Below are 23,218 nucleotides of genomic sequence, written 5' to 3'. Positions count from 1 at the left end.
TACGTATAGACATTTGTAAAGGAAATACAAACAGCACTTCCATTAACCTTCTGACTGCATAAAGAACAGTCATTTCCTGGTACATAACTCAAGCTTAACCAAAGAACAATAATATGCTTCACCTAACAAATGAGTGCAAGCATAGCTATACTAGTAATATTGTAATTTATTTTGAAATGCCTAAAAACATAAATGTACTGGTAAGCGGTCAGCTGTGTGGTAAAATTGTAGAATGTAATGGTAATGGTAATGTAATTACTTCTCTGTAATTCAAAAACTTTTCATAATAGAGTACTTTAGGAGAAATATAATTATTTCCTTTCTCCAAATTATTCTACAATAATTAAGAAGGCAGGTTTCATTGTGCTCGGTGGTACACACCTGTAATCACAGCACTCAGGGAGGCAAAGGCAGGTGAATCAATGAGTTCAAAGCCAGCCTGGTCTACACAGGACAGCCAGGGCTATGCTATTATCTCAGTGTTTTGCAAGAGCTACTGTCAGAGAGAAGCCTGCAAACAAAACTAAACTGAGGACTGATTCTCAAAACTCCAGGCAAGTGAGCGAACTGGATCCTGAAACTGAAGCCAGGTTTGAGAGATACTTGCTGCCGTTTTCAATAGGAGCTGGGCCTTCTAAACAAGGAGAGCCTACAGACAGCTTCTTTATAATGGAAGTAAGGAAAGCATTTACCTTGCTGTAAAGTTACTTTCTATGCTGGTCAACAGAAATCTCTAAAACTTACTTTTCACAGGTTCCAAATAGTCCATTGAGAATATGGAAAAATCAACAATTGATTTTGATTTGCCTTATGCACCTACCTAATGGAAACCACACATAACACTAAAGCTTGCACCAGGAGAAGACATGGAAAAAAGAGTTGCCATCTCTGAAGCAGACTGCAGCTCCTTGCTAGACAGTCAATTTGCTGGCACACTGAGCTTGGACACCCAGCTTGAGAACTGTAAGGAGTAAATGTTTAAGAATTATCAGGTGTGGGGCTGGAGAGATGGCTCGACAGTTAAGAGCACTGGCTGCTCTTCCAGAGGACCAAGGTTCAACTCCCAGCACCATGTGGAGGCTCACAGCAGTCAGTAACTCTAGTTCCAGGAGATGCCTCACCCTCTTCTGGTATCCACAGGCACTGTACACACATGGTTCAGAGACATGCAGGTAAAACATTCCTACACATAACACAATAAAATAATTATCTAGCTTGTGGTATTTGTTGTTTATAATGGACCAAACGGGCTAAGACAATATTTTGCTGAGTTAACCTGGATACTGTTAGGTATGTTTCAAATTTCTCAAGCAGAAATGAAACTTTAAAAGCATTAGGATTGCTTTTTATATGAACCTCACAATGGTTGCTTATAATGACTTGATAATTGTTCAATATTTTTTTAAATCTATAACTTAGAAAAATCAGAATACATGTTTACCACAATATTAGAGCAATGGTTATAACTTCATGGGAGAGAAACAGCAGTGAACTCCTCTTACCATAAACTTAATGCCTGGCTGAGAGCGACTTCCAAGTTGCTTGATTTCCAGTTTAGCCAACATGCAAGACAATCGAGTAGGTGCAAATAACACAGAGATTACAAAGTCCTCTCCGGGGCACATCCTGATCTCACAATTGCTGCTCAGTCGCTCCTCTGAGCCAAAAGTGTTCTGAATCTACAATTGAAAAACAATCACTGTATAAACTCAAACACTAGCACAGATGAAACACGCATAAATACAAACTCTTACAGTTAGTCTCAGAGTATGAAAGATGGCTTGGCCATTAGGAGCACTGCTATTGCAGAGGACCCAGGATTAGTTCCCAGTGCCTACATGGGACTCCCAAGCCTCTGTAACTCCAGTCCCAGAGAATCTGACACCTTCTTCTGAACTCTATGAACACCAGGTATACACATGTTGCATAAACATACATGCAGGCAAAACACTCATACATGTAAAACAAAATTTAAAAATCTTTAAAATCTATAAACAAACAAAAAAGAGTTGGTCTGAATATGGAGACAGCCTAGTCATAGAGAGCTTACCTAGCATGTATAAGACCCTGGGTTCCATCCCCAGGGCTGCAAAAAACAGATATAAAAGTACTTGGTCTGGGTTCAGTGCAGTGGTATATACCTATATATCAGCGTTTGGGCGGCAGAGGCAGGTAGATCGCTGTAAGTTCAAGGCCAGGCTGGTCTACATATCGAATCCCAGCCAGCCAGAGCTACATAGTGAGAGCAATCTAGACAAATTAAACAACAAATGGTCTACATATATTGAGTGTTCTGTACTCATAAAAAACAACAAACAGAAGCCAAAACATATGTAGTGGTACAGGCCTGTGGGAGGCCAGTAGGATCATGAAATTTAGGCCAGCATTGGCTATACAATGAAACCCTGCTGCATAAACAAAACACAATGGTTTTTTAAAAAGTGTTTAAATCAGACAAAACAAAGATCAGAGTACGAACCTGAAAGCAATCCTGATCTTGTCCTTTGATAAATAGTCGCAAATTTTGGGCTGTAGTTGTAGAACTGTTTCTTAAAGCTAGTTTCTGGAGCCTAAAAACAATTACATATTTTAACTGTCTTTTTTTTTCTATGGATACTGCTACAGTGACAAACACAAAGCCAACTAAGCCTGACCATGGTGTGTAGATAGGATGATTGTACAGGCCACTTTAATAGACTAGAATCATCTCTCCACAATTATGGGATTTGTTTCTTAAAACATAAAGCTCATCCTATTAAGGTTTATCTTAACAAGGGAAGGGTTTTAGTTTAGTATCTCTGATTTATACACTATATGTATGTGTGTGTGTGTATATATATATATATACACACACACACATACATATACAGGAATATATACACACATACATAACATATATAGTGTAGAATATATACATTCTATACTATATATTTATATATATTTTTACAGTGTAGAATATGTATATATTCTACACTATAAAAAGTCTATCGATGTTACTGGAGAAAGTCTCAGGTCTTTAATAGAGCTGCAATTCTTTGCTCAGTCTTGCTTTCAGAGAAACGAGCGGTCAGAGCTACCAGGCTTTATTTGTACAACATGGCCCTTCAGCAGATTGTTGAATTCACTCTACTTTTTAAAGACATTAGAATGTAAGTGGATATATAAATAGCAGGTTGCTAGTATGAAAAACCCTGCGTCTCTGAAATTATTTCCTCTCTTCACTTACTACAAAATAAATGTAGAGATCCCTGTTGTGCTCAGCAAAGGAAAACCATTGTCACTTAACTTGAAGTCTGTTCTAAGTATTTACCAACTGGATTGTGCTCTCCCTAAACAAGATACAGTGCCTTTAGTATCTTCTTTCTTACTTTCCATAAAGGAGCTCTCATACTCTTAACAGACTCAGAGCCTAAAAACATAAAAGGCACTTTGAGATGCATTTTAAAAATCAGACATAAATTTTTATAATTTTTTAAAAATTTTGATTCATCATCAAGAAGATTAAGCAAATATATTACAGCTTTATCTCAAATCTAAAAAGAATACTACAGTCATGTTTAACATCTGAGAAAATAACATTAGGGAATTAGACAACAGACTCTCAGTCCTCTTAGCTGGTCGTGTGACTACTTACTGTGTCCTGCCGAGAGGGACACCACCCCAAGTCAGAAACTGCTTATTGGACAGTATCAGTGGGATATCTGAGCAGTGAGGCCCAGGTGGCAGAGGTTTACTCCCAGAAGAAATGACTTCACCTCGTAACACCACTTCATACTGAGGTCCTAACGGCTGCACAAATATTATCAGGATCCTATCCAGAGAAGAAAAGAGGAGTCGAGTGTCCCACTGTCAGCTCTTTACAGCCTATCCACTCCCTTTGTCCAAGCAACAGAGTTTGTGATGAAAACCGTATGTTCCAGGGGACAGACCACACAAAAGCGACAATCACAATAAGGTCTGCATGGTAGCACAGAGACGTTTCTTGAGGAATTTGGGAAGAGTTGACAGGAGCACGGTTGAGGACAAGTACTTAACTAGTGACCCCTTTTCCACAGGATTCTAGTAATAAACTCCCCAGACATGGGCATTCTGCACTCCACACTGGGGAGAAGCAGTGTGTGTGTCTCCGTGGGTACTTCTGAGGCATATACTAAGCTAGCTCCACACAGTCAAGTTCAAACACAAACAACAATGATATTCTGACTGAAAATGACTAGTAACTTAGAGGTCAAAGTCACAGGTCCTGAAGGAGACCTGGGAAGAATTATAAAGCAATAAATAAAAAAACAAAGTAAAGAATTTTCGGAGAGGAATACCATATTATAATTATGCTATATTATTATTTTTGTCAAAGTATACCAGAAATAGAAATTTTAAACTTTGATTTAGTTGGTTTAAGAGAAGCCTTGCACTGACAAAATAGAAAAGATGGGCAGTGAGATTATTCATAAATTACATATGTGTACATAGACTGTACGTGCATGTTCTCTCACACACACACACACACACACAGACGAAAGGAGTTACTGAAAAGATTAAAGCCCAGCTGTATGACGTAAAGCGTGTATTAGGTGACATACCTGCACGTGAGTGAGAAACTGATAAGCAAGGTCATTATGAACATTTTCCGTTACCTTTGCTCACAGGCTTTGGAATCCTTTGGTGTAAAGGAAACTGTAACTTCATGTTCTTCTCCAGGTTTAAGAAACAAACTCTCTGGGTCCACTGAAAACTGACTTCCTTGTTCAGCGACCTAAGCAATTACAAAGCCACAACGTAACTCAGGCAAGCAAACTCTCCCTCAGGTGTCCTTGTATTGTACTGTGTGCCTTTGCTAGTTTTTAGATTTTTTTTTTTCTTCAGGCTCACCTTAAACTCAAAGATCCACCTGCCTCTCTGTCCGCCTCTGCCTACCAAGTACTGAGATTAAAGGCATGTGCTGCTACCACTACCCAGCTATTTTTAGATTTTAAATTTATGTATGTTAAATGCTTTGCCAACATGTATCCATGTGCACCATGGTGCATGCAGTGCCCACAGAGGCCAGAAGAAAGCGTGAGATTTCTGAGAACTGGAGAGAAGTGTGAGCTGCCATGAAGGTGCTGGGAACAAACATGGATCCTCTGAAAGAGCAGCAGATGCCTTTAACTACTGAGCCATCTCCCCAGCACCTCATGAGTCCTCCTTATTAACCAGGCTATGCTGCTGCTCTTTCTTCTTGCTCTTTACAATCCTAACTTGTCTTACTCGTTTTCTTTCCTCCTCCCTCCTCCCTTTCAAATCTGCCTCCTACCCCATCTCCATTGCTGACAGCTGACCTTCACTCACCTAAGGATCTCAGAAATAAAACTATATGCACAGACTATTCTTTTCTAATTATCATGGATGCCACACAAACTTCTCAGCAACTATTCAAGAATTCTTATATTCAAGCATTAGGCTTCAGCATTAACCATAACATATACTTCAGGATAGTGTGACTCTCAATTTTTACAACACTGTTGGTAATTCTTAGCTTAATTCTCACAGCATCCTGACAAGGTTGCCTACAGAACGGCCACTGGAAAGTAAGGGACGCAAATACTACCGTACTTTTGCAGACATTCTTACCTTGATATCTAGATAAACTTCAATATTCCCAGCATTTTTCAAAGGCAGGGGATGCTTTGTTGAGGAATTCACATCAGCCAACAAATACATAGTCTGCAGGGAAAATGCATTCAAAAAGTTGTCACAACTAAAGGACTATCAACCTGGACACAAGAGTATAGCAGCAGAGAGGAGATGAGGCTACCTGCAAGTCCCGAGGGGCATGGATCCTAGCTACTCCTGCTCGTGCTCGGAGGGCTACACTTCTCAGAACAGGAATAGGGTTTGGGCTGTCCACTTCTATATCCACTCTGGCCAAGAATTCTTCTGCTGAGCCTAGAATTTCTATAAAAGTTTACTTTTTTAGTTCAGTAAACATATCCCAAATCTCACCAGTCATCCAAAAGCATGTCTTTAGGGATCCAGAGAAAATTCAGGAACCAGGGAAATGGCTTAGTGGGTAAAAGTAACTGCCATGCAAGTCTGATGACCTGAGTATGATTCTCAGAACCCATATAAAGGTAGAAGGAGGAAAACAAACAATGTCACACAATTGTTCACTGACCTTCACACACATGCCCACAGACATACACAGTATTAATACATTAAACAAATTAAAAGGAAACCTCAGTTAAGGCTTTTAAAACAATCTGTACTGGCTGGTTTTGTGTGCCAACCTGACACAAGCTGGAGTTATCAGAGAAAGGAGCCTCAGTTAAGGAAATGCCTCCATGAGATCCAGCTGTAACGCATTTCCTCAATTAGTGATGGGGGGGAGAGGAGAGCAGACAATTGTGAATGGTACCATCCCTGGGCTGGTGGTCCTATGAGAAGGCATGCTGAGCAAGCCTGGGGGAGTTGGGGGGTGGGGGAGATCAGTCCAGTAAGAACATCCCTCCATGGACTCTGCCATCAGCTCCTGCCCCCAGGTTCCTGCCTGTGTGAGTTCCAGTCCTGACTTCCTTTGGTGATGAACAGCAATGTGGAAGTGTAAGCCAAATAAACCCTTTCCTCCCCAACTTGCTTCTTGGTCATGGTGTTTGATTTCAGGAATAGAAACCCTAGATATGACTAGAGAGATAGGTGGAGAGGAAATGAGTTTTCTTCAGCCCTCACTTAGGTTTGACCCAAAATATCATGCCATCTTCCCCATTTTCCAAACAACATAAAATTCTTGGCAATAGCTTAAAATACTGTCATTTTCATTAACAAAGTAAACTGTAAATTTGAAGTTAAATTATAGGATAATTACACACACACACACGTATGATACCTGAAGTGAGGAGTTTCTTTGGGCTATGGAAAATAACCCAAACTATCAAAACTTCTGGATCCTATAAAATGAAAAGCAAAATTTTAGTGTATGTTAAGACTGAAATCCCAATGAGCTAAAAGTAGCTTGAAACTTCACTCCTAAGCCAGTTTTGTTTTTAAACTGATTCAACTTACCTTTCCGTCGTAACTGGCAGGCATCACGTGACTGACTACGGACGGGGCTGCTAGCTGAGCAGTAAGGTCAGCATACGGAGCAGCTTTCAGAGACGCATGGATGGGCTCTTTGGAAAACGTGAAACAGCGCCAAGCTACGGCATTCTGTTCAGGACACAAAGTCAGTTCAGCAAAGGCGGAGCAGTCTAGGTGTTAACAGGCTCTCTAGCAGTATAATTTACTTTTACAAGGAAAAATTAACCAAGAATATTAGCACTGCCTATAATTTCAAATCAATATACTCTGTAGGTAGTCTCTAATTCGAGGTTAGTACTTACAGCATTAATAATCAATCTGATTGGCACAGTAGCGTGTGTCCTATTTATTAGCTTGAGTGGGAGAGCTTTCCAGCCTTCGTAGGTCAAGTCACCAAAATCCAGAACACCTTTCTTCTTTGTTTCTACCTAAGTATGAAGAAATAACTGAGTGAGAAAAAGCAATCTATTATTAATGAATTATCTCACCTACTGCTTCTTTTAGCCACAGTTAAGAGTCAGCATAAACTTAGACCTAAGTTTTCCCATTCTATTGTCCGTTTTATTTTATTATTATGTACAGAACTAAGAGTTAAAGTCTTCTTTTAAAGAAGGCCACATATCCAAGTACACTACAGAATAAGGCAAAGTGGCTACTGCTACTCTGAAAAGACGATTAGATCGTAAGCTGGAACCAACCTCCTTTAACTAGTTCTATCATTAGGTTTTAACTAGTTCTACCGTTAGGTTAACTCCTTAGTTCTTTTCTCAACTTCATAAGATCTTGGTATACTTCAGATTCAGTCTGATTGGAGCCGGGTGTGGTGGCGCACACCTTTAATCCCAGCACTTGGGAGGCAGAGGCAGGTGAGTTTGAGGCCAGCCTGGTCTACAGAGTGAGTTCCAGGACAGCCAGGGCTACACAGAGAAACCCTGTCTCGAAAAACAAAACAAAAACAAAAAGTTAAAAATGAGTGTATATGGTGTAATCAACTGATTTGTCTTTAACATTAGAGAACAACCTACAAATTGGGTGAGATTTTACACAGTATTTAAAATGTATAAACTTTTCTTTTATAGTTTATGGAACTACAAGGAAATAAAAGATATATCAGCACATGCGAGCTGAATTCCACAATGGACAATGAAGGTCAAGAGGTCCAAGACAGTTGAGGTTCGACACTCTCCAAAAGGTAGTATGTTTTAGGCTCCTGTGGGTAGGGCAAAACTGGAATAAAATGTAAACACCATACATAAAGTCCTGAAATTCAGTGTCCTTTCTAGGTATATTGCTTTTAAAACCACCTGAAAATTCTGTCCTGATGTTCAAAAAAACAACAGGGAACCTTCCCAGGGATAGGTACATTTCAAAAGACTGTTAGCACGAACATCAGAGTCTGAGTCTAGGCCACACCAGCACTGGCATGGAGCTCCAGCTGAGACGCACAGAGCCTTTCATGCCTTCTTTGCATTTCCACAACATGCTCTTGGGATAATAAAGACACATGAAAAGGAAGGAAAAAAAATTGGCTGAATTTTAAAGAGACATTGTAGCAAAAAGATGTTAAAAGAAACTGGAATCCAAACAAAAGAGAAATGACAGAAAGATCAGCCCTGGTCAAATCAGACTTTAAACAAAAAGGATGAAAGAACCGCCCATTTTCAGTCCCAGCTTCTAAGACAGCAACTCAATCGGCCTAGTGTGCGCTGCCTTACACCTACCTACAGTCCTTCTCAAAGTTCACACATATTGACACTGGCATTTCTGAGCTTGCCAGGTGAGGACAGTAGGCCCCTTAGTTTACGACCCAACACAGCCCCACAATGCAAAGTAAGCACTGATGGAAGCCACTGGTGACATGACATGGCAACCTGAAATACTGTGCAGTCATCATTTTTCCCATCTGCTAGAAAATGCAAGCTGCTCAAAGGGCAAGTCCAAGCCTCACACACGGGATGCACTGACCTGCAGGAAACTACAAGCATTCTCTCAGGGCTTCTTAACAGTATCTCAACTGTTTTTGAAGGCAAAAATTGAGATGTTTGTAGACATTTCTGGTTGTTACAACTAGGGAAAGGGACAGTAACTGGTTTCTAATGGGCAGTGGTCAGGGAGAAAGCTGTGCATTCTACATTGCCCTTGTATCAATAGTTTTAAAAGTTGAAAACCTAGACCTAGCAAATGGCAAACACAGCAGAGCTGATGGAGTTCTTAAGACCATGTCCAAGTTCATTTCCTTCTCCCTCTCTAACAGAATAAACTGCTGAATTTATTCCCTTTGAAAGCATGAACTATGGAAAATCTCTGAAAGAGTCTCTTCGGTCCAATCTCTCAAGAAGGCCGCCTGGCCCTTCACTCACCCACCACACCTCTGGCTTAAACTATAAGTCACTATGTCTTTACACAATTAAGTGATAAATAACAAATTAACCAAGAGCCTGCATCTCAACAGGTACATCACCTAATTAATGGTTATTATCCCAACATGGGATGACGAAAGAGAGGAGGAAGAGGAAGAAAGGAACCACTGGAACTTTGCTAAGTATGTATACAAAAGAAATCATAGAAAAATAGCTTAATGTTATACTCTATAATCCTCTTAGTAAGTCTATTCATAGTTCCTATTTAAACAAAACAAAACAGTAGTTTCAAACCTTGGAATAAGAAAATAGGGCTTGAGCCGGGCGTGGTGGCGCATGCCTTTAATCCCAGCACTCGGAGGCAGAGGCAGGCGGAGTTCTGAGTTCGAGGCCAGCCTGGTCTACAGAGTGAGTTCCAGGACAGCCAGGGCTACACAGAGAAACCCTGTCTCAAAAAACCAAAAAAAAAAAAAAAAGAAAAAGAAAAAGAAAATAGGGCTTAATGAAGTGCATGTCTTTAATCCCAGCATTAGTGAGGCAGAGGCAGGTAGATATTTAGGCCATCTTGGTCTATGAAGTAAGGGTCTGTATTAAAGAAAAAAAAAAAAGGAAGGAAGGAAGAGAGGAAGAGAGGGAGAGAGGGATGGATGGAGGGAGAGAGGGAGGGACTAAGATTTAGCTTGAAACACTGTGACAAATCTGCCCACAAATTCTTCCATTACTAAACCATCAGCAAGTGAGACTCATTTACAAATAGTTACCTCGATAACAGGGGTTTCAGCAATGGCAGTGAGAGTGACTCTGCTTCCCAGAGCCTCTGCCTGCCCTATTGTGTCAGCATCCGCTGAAAACGACCAAGAAGCAACACTGAACGTGCATCTGAAAATCCCAGAATTTGTGGGGATAAAAAGAATTTTTATCTCTTCTGTGGCATGAGGTCTTATCACAACTTTATTCTTGAAAACTAAACAGGTCTGTGTTGAAAGATCCACCTGTAAATAGACCATGGAAGTATGTTAGAAATGGATTCACCTTTCAAGGTTAATCATCTAGTTTAAGATTCTTTTTCAAACTATGAAATCTAGACGTTCATTACATGTTTAAAAAAAACAAACAAAAAAAAAACACTCTTGTAACTCATTAATTGAAAGATATAAGTCCAAAAGCAAAAAGCTTTTTGATGGCTGGTAAGAACTTGTAGGTAACAGGTAATTAATACCAAACTTAACCACTTGAGTTTGACCCCTGGAACTCACAAGGTAAAGGAGAACCAATGTCTACAAGTTGACCTCTGACCTCCACACCTGCACTACGGTATGCATATACCCACCCGAATCTATACGTGAAAACGAATCCATTCTCACTACGAAAGAACTACACCCAGCCCTTTACTCTTCTGAAAAGACCACCCACACAGAAGTCATTCTCAGCCCCGGAAGCCTGTCTAGGATAGGATTCTATTTCTACACGCTGGGTCAAATCTCACCTTCCACCTACAATGCCTTCTGCCAGTTATTTTATTTTATCTCATTAAATGATCTGATTACAGATGAGGAAAGTAAGAGACAGAACACAGATGTGATAGTTAATGCTGTCAACTACAAAAGTGCCCTAGCAGGTAGGCGGGTCTCTGGATGGCCTGAGGAGATTGCCTTCATTTATTTCTTCTTTTGCCGTGGGAGGACCCACACTGAAGGTGGTGCCGCTCCCTGTCTGCGGTTCTGGACTACATGAAAGAGAGTTGAGTGGCGGCATGCAGCCAGTGCTCTTCACTTGCACATTATGAATATGATGCAGCCAGCCAGCTACTTCAAGCTCCTACTGCCCTGACTGCTGCCATGATGGACCACACCCTTGGACTGTGAACCAAAATAAACCCTTTCTCTACTAAGTTGTTCTAGTCAAGAGTATTTTACCAAACAACGGGAAAAGAAGCTAACATAGAGACAATGTTATTTTACCAGGTAAATAAGGTTAGTGAGAGGAAAAAGAGAGAAGACCCAGGCAGCGTTGGCTGCCAAGTAGCAGTAACAAAGTGTGCGCCCGTCACAGCAGGACTTGCTGACCCTGTTCCCACCTCCCCTCACAACTTAGACATCAGAGTGAAGAAAGATTTATCATCTCTTCAGAGCAGCTGGAGTTGGTTACTGTGAGGTCCTTGCTAGACATTAAAGCTACTCTTTCCATGAATTTCAAAAGTTCATGAGAAAATTAACAGATAAATTAGTGATATCCCTGCAACCAAATGAAGATCAGGCCCAAATAAGTGCCTTAGTTCTTATCTTTCCTTTCCTGATACATTACAATAGTTTATAGTCAATAGCGCTCTATTTCTAAGCACCCAAGGATTAAAATAATAGTGCTAAAGGCAAATTAACATGGGTTTATAAATGAGAAATAATGATTAATAAGTATTAGAACTGATGAAAAATGTAAAATATATTTAGATGTCTTACAATGTAAATGCTGTTACAACAAGGGGCTTAAAAAAGACCGTGGTGGCGCACGCCTTTAATCCCAGCAAAACAAAAAACAAACAAACAAAAAAAGACCATGATCCAAAATTGTTCATTTAGGTTCATTCAAGTTCTATGTGAGCAGCAAAGATGTAAAGAGCAGGGGGGGTTGGGGGGGTGGAGGGGAAGCTGGGCATAATAATGCCTGCATATTAAATCCTAGCACACTTTGGAGGTGGAAATCAGGGGATCAAAAGTCTAAAGTCATCCTTGGGTACTTGGCAAGTCTGAGCTGGCCAGAGATACATGACCAAGCCTCACAACAAACAAAGAAAATGAATTAACTGCATCCCACATGTGTCTGCTATATGTACTGGCTCTGAACATACCCACCATTTATAAACAGGAAATAAGAGACTCATATTTGTATTTCAATGTGTGTTAGAGAGACGGGAACAGCACAGACATAAGCAAGGGAGTGAAAAGGCCAGGCAAGGTGGTATACACATATTAATTATCCTAGCACTTGGAAGGTAAACACTAGAGGATAACCAAAATAAAATCATGGGCAGTCTGATATACATAGCAAGCTGCAGGCCAGGTAGGGCTACATAGGTAGTCTGTTCAGAAATAAAAAGAAACAAAAGCAAAAGGAGGCCAGTAGGATGATTCTGTGAGTAGAGGCTCTTGAGCTCACGCTCACGATGTGGCCACCCATGCAATAGCGGTGGCACGACTGCTAGCAGGGAATAACCACTGTCAGACTGAAATTGAGACCCCTTAAAAAAAGGAAATCCACACCAGGTACTGTAAGCCAGATAAACTCATTAGGACGGAGGTCCTAAGCCCTCCTGGGAGAACTCACTACACTGTTTAGCTTAGCTAAACATGGGACCAAACTACACGCTAAACATTCAGGTTTAAAACCCAGAGACAAATGTTATCTTCAGCCTTACTCGGGGCAACTTTTCTTTGCAGAAAACTGTGATAAATGCAAAGATTCATGGCTGTTCAAGGTGCTCAGAATAAAAGATAGCTGAGTTCTCAGCCCTAAACAGAAAAGACATTTATACCAACCCTTCTAAGGTTCTGGGAATCTTATAATAGAGGAAGCAGGAAAGAAAGGTAACCGGTGGGAAGAAAGGCTGAAAACTACCACCTTCCAGGCATGCCGCTGCAAACCTGACCTCACAGCAGCTGAGGTTGCCTGGACTGGGCCTGCATAAGACTGGCTACCAAGGCCAATCATGAATTGGGGAGGGAGGTCTTCATGGGGTCCTCCTTTCCCTGCTCAACTATTATTGGCTCCCCATAGATTCATTCCTTAGCTGCATACCCAGCCATGAGCCTTACACATATCAATGGATAGTTCTAAACCTGTGGTCACAAGCCATTCGGCTAACACCAGTGAATCACACACAAAACAAAAATGAATATAGGAAAGGGACTTGCAAGGGGAAAGAGAATGACAACGTGAGAGGAAGACGAAAGAAGGAGGGCAGACAGTGACCAGGGTGGATAGTGCACATGTAGAATCATATATCAAAGAATAGTTTAATACTTAAAAAAACAAAAACTTCAAAAGGGTGACTAGAGAGATGTCTCATGGCTAAGAACGCTCCTGCCATAGATTGGAGTTCAGGTCTCTGCACCCACATAACTGCTCAAAGCTGTCTGTAACCCATGGTCCAAAGGATCTGAAACCCTCTTCTGTCCTCTGTGAGCAATGCATAGTTTTGGTGCACAGACAGACAGACAGACAAAGCACTCACATGCATAAAAATAAATAAACCTTAAAAAACTTTCAAAGGAAAAATTTAACCACTTAGAAAAAGGGAGAGAAGAGGGGTGGCTTTGGAGTAGTTAGGGAGACAGGGGCTACAATACACAGTCTGTGTGTACGGCCAAAGGACACCAAAGGACAAAAGTCATTAACATTCATAGAGAGAAACTCTTGTAAGTAACACCTGTCAATAAAAAAGCTGATGGCCAATGAGCTGAGGCAGGGGATAGGAAGTAGGAGAGTGGCAGGAAGAGTGAGGCTTCTAGGAAAGAGAGAGAGAATAAAAGGAGATGGAAGTAAACCTGCAGGGGACTGAACTCAGGATAGATGAGAAAGAGGCTGAAGGAACCAGTGGGTCAGGGCTGAAGGAGTGGTAACTAACCATGCAAAGACTTAGAAGAGTTTAAATGGGTCAAATAAGTTACATGTGAGTCAGGGAAGGAGCCAAAGCTATGGCCTAGGCATTTAATAATAAATAGTCTCAGAGTTGTCGTTACGGGAACAGGAACTGGGAGGAAAAATGGATTCATTTATTTTTAACCAAAGTACAACAGTGAAGCCCAATGAGAAGACACAGGAAACTCACCTTCTCGCCATTCACCCAGACACTGAGAACTCTGATGCTGACTTGCAGCCAGTGTTCAGTGGGGTTGAGGACACTGAGAAGGGTCTGTGAAGCAATGCCTACACAGCAAGCGTGAGGGAACCTCAGCTCCTCGGGCACTCTGGCATTCCCTGTATAGAGGAAGACAGATCGCAAGTTACACTAAACCTCTGACTGCAAGAATCAATGGTTAAAAGGAAGTGGTTACACAGGATTCCTGATTTTACCCAAGAGCTATAGAATAAATGCCCCAAGTGTAAGAATCCTTGACACAAAAGGTCACAGTGGGAGCTACTAACAACACAAGCTGTTGTACAGCTTTGGGAAAAAGAACGCAACACAAATAAAACTAAGCAAACTCAGCGAGTTTACAGACAGCTCTTTGTTGTTGCTGTCAGTCTGGCCCTTTCTCCCTCCCAGGTTTTAAGGCACTGACAGGTGAGGAGGAGCTCCAGAGGCTCTGCTTCCAGTGAGCCTGGCTACAGCGGCTTCCCAGAGCTGTCTGTCCCTCTGTCCCTCTCCTCTCACTCAGGTGGGCTGTATGCACACTCCCCAGCTCCACGGAGCCAATGTCTGCCATCAGTAGAGGAGGCTGTGGATGAGAGCAGAGCCCTGCTCCTCACTACCATCATGTCACCCTCATGAGGAACCAGTGGAGGGTAACTCATTCTGGGAAACTGTCCTATAGAGGACATTTCCTAATTAGGAGAAAAGCAAAATCTAGAACAGAGGAAAAAAACATAGGGACAAGACCTAGGAAACTACCAGCATACAATTAACTGTTGTTCTAAGCCAACTTCAGTAACCCCTTCAGAGAAACATTCTGAAGCTCTCAATAAAAGACGAAGGAAGAGCTTATTATAAGATATAACCCAAAATAAACTGTGTGATACAGGCCTATAACCCAATCACTTGGAGGGGGAGACACAAAGATCGAAAGCTCAAGGTCATTTTCCCTACATAGTAAGTGTAAGGTCAACCTGATATCCTGTGTCTTTAAATAGGAAAAAAATAAATAACTAAAGGGAGGGGCTGGAGAGCTGGCTCAGCAGTTAAGAGAACTTGCTGCTCCACAGCGAGGACCTAAGTCAGATTCCAGCATGCAGACCAGGCAGCTCACAACCACTTGCAACTCCAGCTCCACAAGATCCAGTATCCTCTTTTAGCCTCTGTGGGCACTTGCACATGTATGTGTGCATACACTCATAAAGACACACATACATAAGTAAATCTTAAAGATTAAAAAAAATTAAAGAAATTAATTCCGAAAACCATTTCTTTAGAAAAAAAAAAAAACCTAGCTTTGTGGACCCATTTGAAAAGAAATCAACTTTTAGGTAGTAACAACAAGCAATACTAGAGAAGAAAATGCATCTTACCAAATGCAGGCATCATCCCTGAGTCCCGTGGTTCAGTTTCACAGTTTGTACCCACAGACTGCACAGGAAATGGCTTTGCTATACTAAGCAAGTTCTGGTGTGCAGCAGTAGAACACAGGTTGTAAAGAGAAGAGGGAGCCATCAATCCAGAGGCAAGACTTGGTCCTAAGTACAGCCCAGAAGCCACATGCTCTGGTGCAACAGGAGCATACGGAGAATACCCTGAAATCCCACAGACCTGCATGCCTGCATGGCACTGTGACAAGGTGGCATTCCCAGATGAAGAGACTGGCCCCAAATACTGTGGGGCCCCAGGAGCTATGTATAGAGAATGCCCAGTCCAGAGGGCAGGACACACAGCAGGCTGGTTCTGCACCTTAGCAACAGAAGCATGAGCTGAAATGTGGGGTGCAGGACTGTGCTGGTTTCCAGAGGCACCCAGATTAGGAACCTGGCTGTTAGAGTCACTGCTCGCAGTTGACAGACAAGTAGATGATGATCTCTGACCTTGATCCACAGTCTTCTGGATCAATTCAGGGAGGTTCGGCCCAGACTGGTGGTTTAGAGCTGGCTTGTTCAGGAGAGCTTGGCCAATCAGATCCTGCTCACTGGAGCCAGATGTTGAATCCATCATCTTACCAGCTTCCAAAGGTTCCCTACTTTCAGAAGAACTATCTTGACTGGATGTAAAGTTAGGTTCTCCATCTTCAAATCTGTTCCTCAGAGAAGGAGTTTCTCTCATGTTTGCTAAACCAGATTTACTCTGGATAGCACACGGCACTGATACTTTTTCTGCACTCTGACCTGGAATTTTGTCTCTTGGTTTCTCCACAGCTTGTTCCCCTGGTGGAGTAGGACTGGCTCGGACAATTGTGCTACTCAGCTCACTGGTGAGATCACTCTGAATGTGACAAATTGTTTCTTTAATAATCCATTAAGGAATTAAACAAAATATAACAGATTCAAACAATGCTGGTATAAAGCTCAATGTGAAATCTACATGGTCTCCTGAAACACAGAGTGCACAAAGAAAAATCCCAGCCTCCTGTCTATATTGTTTGGTAGCTTGTCTGCCCCTTAATCTTTTTTTTTTTAATCTATTTTTCTTTAATTAGATATTTTCCTTATTTACGTTTCAAATGTTATCCCCTTTCCTAGTTTCCTCTCCGAAAATCACCTAGCCTCCCTCCCCCCTGCTCCCCAACCCACCCACTCCCTATACTGGGGCATAGAACCTTCACAGGACCAAGGGACTCTTCTCCCATTGATGGCCAACTAGACCATCCTCTACTACATCTCCAGCTGGAGCCATGAGTCCTACCATGTGTACGTTTTGGTTGGTGGTTTAGTCCCTGGGAGCTCAGGGGTACTGGTTAGTTCATATTGTTGGTCCACCTATAGGGCTGCAGACCCCTTCAGCTCCTTGGGTACTTTCTCTAGCTCCTTCATTGGGGGTCCTGTGTTCCATCCAATAAATTACTGTGAGCATCCACTTTTTTTTTTTTTTTTTTTTTTTAGCTTTTGGAGAAAGGGTTTCTCTGTNTAGCCCTGGCTGTCCTGGAACTCACTTTGTAGACCAGGCTGGCCTCGAACTCAGAAATCTGCCTGCCTTTGCCTACCAAGTGCTGGGATTAAAGGCGTGTGCCACTACGCCCAGCGAGCATCCACTTTTATATTTGCTAGGCACTGGCAGAGCCTCTCAGGAGACAGCAATATCAGGCTTCTGTCAGCAGGCTCATGTTGGCATCTGCCTAGTGTCTGGGTTTGGTAGTTGTTTATGGGATAGATTCCCAGGTGGGGCAGTCTCTGGAAGGTCATTCCTTCAGTCTCTGCTCTGAACTTTGTCTCTGTAACTCCTTCTATGGGGATTTTGTTCCCCCTTCTAAGAAGGATCAAAGTATCCACACTACACTATAATATGCTTCAAAGTTAAACATCCTAATTTGTGCGAACACTAAGCCTTCTCTAATTTGTAAGCTAATTATTTTTTATTATTTCCTCATAATGTACAACCTGAGGAATAAGAGCTATAGATCTGCAAGACGAACAGTCTAAAACTAACCCCCGGCATACATTTAACTCTCACTTACTACTTTTGGTTGCACTGGAAATTACTCCCAAGCCAAAGCTTTAAAAACAAAGATATAAAGAGAGACCAGATTACTGGTCAATTACTAATAGTAACAAAAAATATGTCCTCATGGATTAAATTACTACGTGATAAGCACTGACTTCACAGCACAAGCCTTCACAAAGGTGAAAATGATGTGAGCAGAGCGGGCTAGCAAGCTAAGAAAGTAGAGAGGTTGCCAGGCCCCAGCATTTAGCAGTTAAACACTGTTCGAGAAAAGAGACTCAGGGGACAGGGGACAGGAATGGATTATTTATACTAAAGATATATATCAAAAGCTTATGGAATCCTACTGCTTTGTAAGCTAATTAAAAATGTAAGCTTATTTTAAAAGGAGTTTGACTGCATGGGTGAACAATGCTTTCTCTAGAAGATAAGGGTTTGAAAATTCCAGTGCCAGGTTAGAATCCCTTCCTATGAGCTAACAGTCAGGGAGACCCGAAAGATCCCCAAAACAACATGGCTACTGCCACTGCTTTTGGCTGCTCACCATAACTAGATGGTAAGAACCTATTACTGCAGACACAACACACTTTGGTTGCAGAGCACAGGGAAATCAAGCTAGACCTAACCTAGAAACTTCCTCCCTGTTGAAGATGTTACGCCGATCCCAGGAGAAAGTCCTCAGGCTTGCACAGTGGGGTCCTATCTGCGACAGTGCTCATCTGCCAAGACGGAAGAACTCATGGGGCAACAGTGGCCTAACAGTTATTGGGGTAACTAAATGCTTTCTAACTGCATCTGAGGGCTGCTCCAAGGGAAGGAAGTCAGACCTGATACTGTAATCCTGGTCAAACACCCGTGGCTAGGGAGGTCACAGACCTAAGGGAACCTACTACTAGTGTTCTGCTAAAAGGACATGTTGTCAAAGGGCCTCCTGAATATTTATGTTTACAGCTGTAGATCAATGCTGCTCTCAGCCTTGGTCAAAGATACTTCTTTTCAAGTGGGCAGGAGCCAGGGTAGAGACACAGGTACAAATACATACACACATTAATTCATTCTAAAGACACACAACAGCAACACGAAAGTTGAACAGTCTGAGTCAAGCATCACTACTTCCTTTGGTCTCAAAGCCTTATTAAAGAGACAGTCCAAGTGCCACCCACCTTGTGGTCCTCTGAGCTTTCATCAGCAGCTGTGACAGGAAAGGTATTTTCCTGTTCAGATACGTAAGTCAGCCTGCTCATGTCAGCATGGGAACATGCCAACTCAGACAACTCACTCTCTAAGTGGGGTCTCTGGTGGTAAGCTGAATCAAGAGACTCCAGAACACATCTGAAAGAAAAATGCAAGCATGGTGTTAGATTTGTCTAAGCAAAGGCCACTCCTGCCTATCCACAAGCTTGAGGAAACTCACCCACAAACTTACTATCTTTAATGAAAAAGATCAGTTATATTCCTGCTATTGACCTAGCTGGTAAGCTACCGTTGAAGAAAAGGTTGCCTCGGTTTCATTAGTAAATACCACATACAGACAGGTAGCAACTAATTATTCATTCAATACAAAAGTATTGAGTACCTGACAAACAGCAGTTAATAAAACCATTAAAAAAAAATCCCTATCCTCAAAAGAGCAAAAGCAGCACAGAAAATGGCACAGGTGAGGCAATCCCATGTGAAAACAGATAAAGTGGATGCCGTTTGTTTGAACAGCTAAGCAGCAGCACCTAGGAAAAGCTCACTGACTCAGACGCTCTGGATGTGAGAAATGCATCCAGAAAGCAAAGAAAACTAGTGATAAATATAAAGCATTTCATAAAAGGTCTATTTATGATAATAAAGTGGGAAACTTAAATGCTGTACAAGATGAACTAAGGCATGGCACAAGCATACAACAAAACACCCTTAACACCCAAAAACCATGCTGTGAGGCCTGCGGATATAGCTCAATGCAGAATGCTTGTTCTCATTGCTAATGTATAACAAAAACAAACACCCTAAACCATCATGCTGAATACTGTCCTGTGGCTCAGAAAGATACTCACACTATATTAAGTTAAAAAAAAAATCCAAGCCGGGCGTGGTGGCGCACGCCTTTAATTCCAGCACTCGGGAGGCAGAGGCAGGCGGATTTCTGAGTTCGAGGCCAGCCTGGTCCACAAAGTGAGTTCCAGAACAGCCAGGGCTATACAAAGAAACCCTGTCTCGAAAAAACAAACAACAACAACAACAACAAAAAAAAAATCCAGGGGGCTGGAGAGATGGCTCAGAGGTTAAAAGCACTGACTGCTCTTCGGAAGGTCCTGAGTTCAAATCCCAGCAACCACATGGTGGCTCACAACCATTCATAACAAGACCTGGCACCCTCTTCGGGAGTGTCTGAAGACAACTACAGTGTACTTACATATAATAAATAAATAAATCTTAAAAAAAAAAAATCCAATGGATAAAGCTAAGAATGTGGCACAGTTGTAGATCATGCTAAAAAAAAAAACAAAAACAAAATGTGGGTATCTATTACTAGGATCCATACAAAATAAAATAAATAAAAAAGTAAAATGATAAAGCAGCCTTTGATATGAAACCCACATCTATTTAACACACGCACACACACACTGGTGTTACTTCTAGCTTATTCTGTTGTTCATCAGCCACATCAGAGCCGTTAGCCCAAATCTGGGAAGAAAAGGAGAAAGGGAGGTCTTGCTTCGATGGCTCAGCAAGTAAAGGAAAGGTGCTGCTGCCAACCCCTACGACCTCGTTTCATTCCCCCAGGGCTCACATGGTAGGAGGAGAAAACCAGCCTCTACAGATGGTCCTCTGATCCCTACACACACTGAGCCATGTGCACCTCATGAATGTGAGTACAGTCACCACAGACCCACAGATAAGTGTAATTTTAAAATGTATTCCACAAATGTATCATGAGAATTCCCTCCTAAGGGCAGAAGGAAATGAGTTAGAGGCCAGCCTGGTCCTCAGAGGGAGTTCTAGGACAGCCAGGGCAGAAAGAAACTTTATCTCATAAATAAATAAATAAATAGAAAACAAAAACAAGATAGTAAAACACGAATGATATACTAAACAATACTAGAAAAACTGAATAAACCACGAAAGTCCCTGTCCTAGTTAGCATTAAACTGTCAACTTGACACAGTCCAGAATGACCTAAAAAAAAGTCTTATTGATCTTTATTGGGTTGGTATGTGAGCATGTCTGTGAGGAATTGCCCTCACTATCTTAAGTGGCACCGTCCCTAGGCATGGACTGTGTAACAAGGCTACCTAAGCATGACTCTTGCAAGTCAGAGACGAAGGCAGCAAGCAGCCTTGAGTTCCTGCCTTGAGTTACTGCCCTGACTTCCCTCAATGATGGACTGCAACCTAGCAGTGCAAGCTGGAATACACTTCTTCCTCTCTGGGGAAACGGCTCAGTGGGTAAAGTGCTTGCAAACAATCCTGAGGAACTGAGTTTGAAACCCCAGCACCCATGGAAAGAAATACAACAACAATGAAAACAAACAAAAAACCCACCAGGTATGTGATGGTATGTATCAGCAATGCTGTATGGGGAATGGACAGGAGGAACCTAAGGGGCCTGCTGTAGGCTCCATCAAACCCTTTCTCAGTATAAACTAAGGTGGGAAACGCCTGAAGTAAAGCGACTCAAGGTACTGCAGGTACTAACTTTAACAAACAAAACCAAAAATTGGAAATTTTTTTCTTTTTGATTTTTTTATAATTTAATTTTCCTATACATAGTATAAATTTTTTAAATTAATAATTAATAGGGATTGATCTGATCAAAACACATTATATGCCTTTATGAAATTCTCAAATAATAGAAATAAATAAGGCTGAGTTAAGCACTTACCCTGAGAAGTTTCCAGAAATTTCACTGGGAGAAGAATGACTGAGCGGTGACAGCCTGAAGCTCTCCTCATCTTGAAAGCCAGATCTACCACTCTCAGGAGAGGCAGTTTTCAAATCTATGAGAAGGGTGTATTCTCCAGTAAGAACAGAAAACACCACCAAACAACAATCCCACACGTCTGCAACATGATCAGCTACTATACTTACCAACACTTTTAGGTAAGACCACAAGACCGTCTTCAAAGGTGACATGCTTGTCACTGCTGCTTGTCTCGCTGACACACTCTTTCTTCCTTCCATGGTCTCGGTTATCTTGTATTTCTTCACATTGTTCTACAATGCTAAAGGAAGGTACTCTGGGGTTCCTTAGTAATGAGTCACTCCTGGATGCTACAATGGAAACTGAGGCAGCTTTCTCACTCTTCCGCACATCCAGTAATGTGTCAACAGAGCGAGGCATCCTCCCCATGGCTGTGTTTCTATTCTCTCTCGTGTTTGTGAGGACTGAATCTGAAGAGGCTATTGTTCTAAGGGATTCTTGAGTATCACTCGCTATATTTTCAGCACAGAAAATAGCAGCTGTACTTTCTTCTGCTTCCCTTGTATTAGTAGCGCAAACGTTCACCATACTCCTGTCTTGAACAGTCTGCCGTTCGGGTGAACATAAATCCCACATGTCAGATGCGCCTGCTCTTGAAAGGGGCTCTTGTGCACCTTCACATCTACTAAATTCTGTTTTTGTAAGGTATTTCTCCATATCAAATGCATTGGATCTGTTACTTTTTTCTAAATCATTAAGTAAGACATGAGAGATGTTCGGACAGTGCTCTTGTGTCTCATCATCCTGAAAAGGCCTGCTTCTTCCCTTATTTCTGAGTGCTTTCATCATGGTGACAAGCTGAGCAGGATCAGTGTTCACTGACACGTCTGCGAAGGCGGAAGCAATGGTGCTTATTCTAAGTACAGAATCTTCACCACCAGACAGTGTGTTCTTATATTCCTGAAGCCTGTTATTACTGCAGAGAGTGTCCTAGAAGTAAGAAACTTGTATTAAATTAACTCACTCTACATACAAGGACATGTACAAAGTAGTTTAATCTTTATTTAGTGTATGTAGTCTTCTCTTATCCAAGGACTATGTTCCTTGGCAGCATACCAAGCTACATATATGCTTAACCCTAGACAATATACAAACTTATGATAAAACTTTAAAAACTTATAAATTAGGCACAGCAAGACATAATGGGAACCACAGGTATAAAACTGAGATGGGCCCAAGAGCAAAAACTATAAACTACTACAGTAAGCACATACCAAAACATGTACCTCTAGTGACAACAGGATGGGTAATGCTAACTTCCTACCGAGAATAACTGGAACCCAACAGCTTACTGAAAAGCAACCCATTTGCTCAGTGTGCTGGCACGGATCTATAACCTCAGCACTTGGAATGAACAGGCAGGAGGCCAGTTCAGTCCTCCTCAGTTACACAGTAAGTTCGCGGCCAATCTGGGCTACATGAGAGACTGTCTCAAACAAACAAGCAAATAGGAAGGAAGGAAGGAAGGAAGGAAGGAAGGAAGGAAGGAAGGAAGGAAGGAAGGGTGGGTGGGTGAGTGGGTGGGTGGATGGATGGG

General features: G+C 41.8%; 1 protein-coding gene across 4 annotated transcripts in view; it reads right to left on the bottom strand.

The window, feature by feature from the left end:
* Positions 1 to 23,218, bottom strand: part of Cep192 (centrosomal protein 192) — an 86,893-nt gene that overhangs the window by 26,600 nt on the left and 37,075 nt on the right. For all 4 annotated transcript variants that reach the window (XM_029471874.1, XM_029471872.1, XM_029471875.1 and 1 more), the window contains exons 17-31: positions 21,789 to 22,611; positions 21,583 to 21,697; positions 18,876 to 19,044; positions 15,636 to 16,536; positions 14,239 to 14,387; positions 10,175 to 10,405; positions 7,356 to 7,481; positions 7,039 to 7,182; positions 6,863 to 6,923; positions 5,795 to 5,934; positions 5,611 to 5,703; positions 4,635 to 4,753; positions 3,635 to 3,811; positions 2,480 to 2,570; positions 1,503 to 1,679 (exon numbers count right to left, since the gene is read on the bottom strand). In XM_029471874.1, the coding sequence (XP_029327734.1) occupies positions 1,503 to 1,679; positions 2,480 to 2,570; positions 3,635 to 3,811; positions 4,635 to 4,753; positions 5,611 to 5,703; positions 5,795 to 5,934; positions 6,863 to 6,923; positions 7,039 to 7,182; positions 7,356 to 7,481; positions 10,175 to 10,405; positions 14,239 to 14,387; positions 15,636 to 16,536; positions 18,876 to 19,044; positions 21,583 to 21,697; positions 21,789 to 22,611 (3,516 nt within the window). The remainder of the gene's footprint in view (positions 1 to 1,502; positions 1,680 to 2,479; positions 2,571 to 3,634; positions 3,812 to 4,634; positions 4,754 to 5,610; positions 5,704 to 5,794; positions 5,935 to 6,862; positions 6,924 to 7,038; positions 7,183 to 7,355; positions 7,482 to 10,174; positions 10,406 to 14,238; positions 14,388 to 15,635; positions 16,537 to 18,875; positions 19,045 to 21,582; positions 21,698 to 21,788; positions 22,612 to 23,218) is intronic.

The sequence above is a fragment of the Mus caroli genome, chromosome 18, assembly GCF_900094665.2.
Source record: "Mus caroli chromosome 18, CAROLI_EIJ_v1.1, whole genome shotgun sequence".
NCBI classification, from domain to species: domain Eukaryota; kingdom Metazoa; phylum Chordata; class Mammalia; order Rodentia; family Muridae; genus Mus; species Mus caroli.
The sequence above is the reverse complement of the archived record's forward strand: the minus strand, read 5'-3'. Positions and strand labels throughout refer to the sequence as shown.